This window comes from Monoraphidium neglectum, assembly GCF_000611645.1.
Source record: "Monoraphidium neglectum strain SAG 48.87 unplaced genomic scaffold scaffold06088, whole genome shotgun sequence".
Lineage (NCBI taxonomy): Eukaryota > Viridiplantae > Chlorophyta > Chlorophyceae > Sphaeropleales > Selenastraceae > Monoraphidium > Monoraphidium neglectum.
In genome coordinates, this window is record NW_014007546.1 from 1,763 (window position 1) to 2,524 (window position 762).

Here is a 762-nt window from a genome sequence, read left to right on the forward strand (position 1 = left end):
GGGGTGTGGGGTCGGTTTCGGGGTCAATTTGTTTTCTTTTTGGGGGGGGGAATGGCCGAGGTTGGGGGCGGTGTGGAAGGATTGGAGGAGGGGTGCAGCTCTTGATGCAAGCAAGAGGGTGCAGTGCGTCACATCAGAGGGGCTCGCAGCAGCCCCGGGTGCGGCTCGAGGGAAGGGGGTAGCATTTGGACGCCGGCCACCGCCCCTGGGCCCCACCCCGCCGCACGCCGCCCCTCACCGACCCCGTACCCGACGGAGAGAAAAAAAAGCTTCCACAGGCCCAACAAAACCGCCCACCGGAAGTTTTGGATGATGACCTCCTGGACGTGGCCGTATGTTTCATGCGCCCGCCGGATCGCAATTAAGGACTCCAGCCGCTCCCGCCGCGACTCCCCAATCCCGACCAGAACGCCGCTTGTGAACGGCACCCCCGCGGCCCCCGCGGCGGCGAGTGCCGCCAGCCGCGCCGCCGGCGCCTTGTCGGGGCAGGTCGCGGCGTCGTGGGGCGCGGAGGGCGCGAGGAGGGCGGGGGAAAGGGACTCGAGCATTAGCCCCTGGCTTGCTGAAACCTCCTTCAGTCTGCGGGGCGGGGAGGGGGGGGGGGTGCATTAAGATTTTCCAATTTTTCATTTTTTTCAGCGCGTCCCGGGGGTTATGGAGGGTTGCAGGATGTGAGGGCGGCCGAGCAGCAGCCTGCTGGCACGCGGCTGAGCGGCTTCCTGCCAGGCTTGAAGGGGCCTCGAGTTCCGGTGGCGCGCGCCC

At 67.1% G+C, this 762-nt stretch overlaps 1 protein-coding gene across 1 annotated transcript; it reads right to left on the bottom strand.

The window, feature by feature from the left end:
- Positions 1 to 297: 297 nt before the first annotated feature.
- On the bottom strand, positions 298 to 579 carry MNEG_16189 (hypothetical protein; the record flags this gene model as incomplete). Its single annotated transcript, XM_014035340.1, has 1 exon — positions 298 to 579. A coding segment is annotated over one exon (282 nt), but the record flags the coding sequence as incomplete, so codon positions are not given.
- Between the last annotated feature and the right edge of the window lie 183 nt (positions 580 to 762).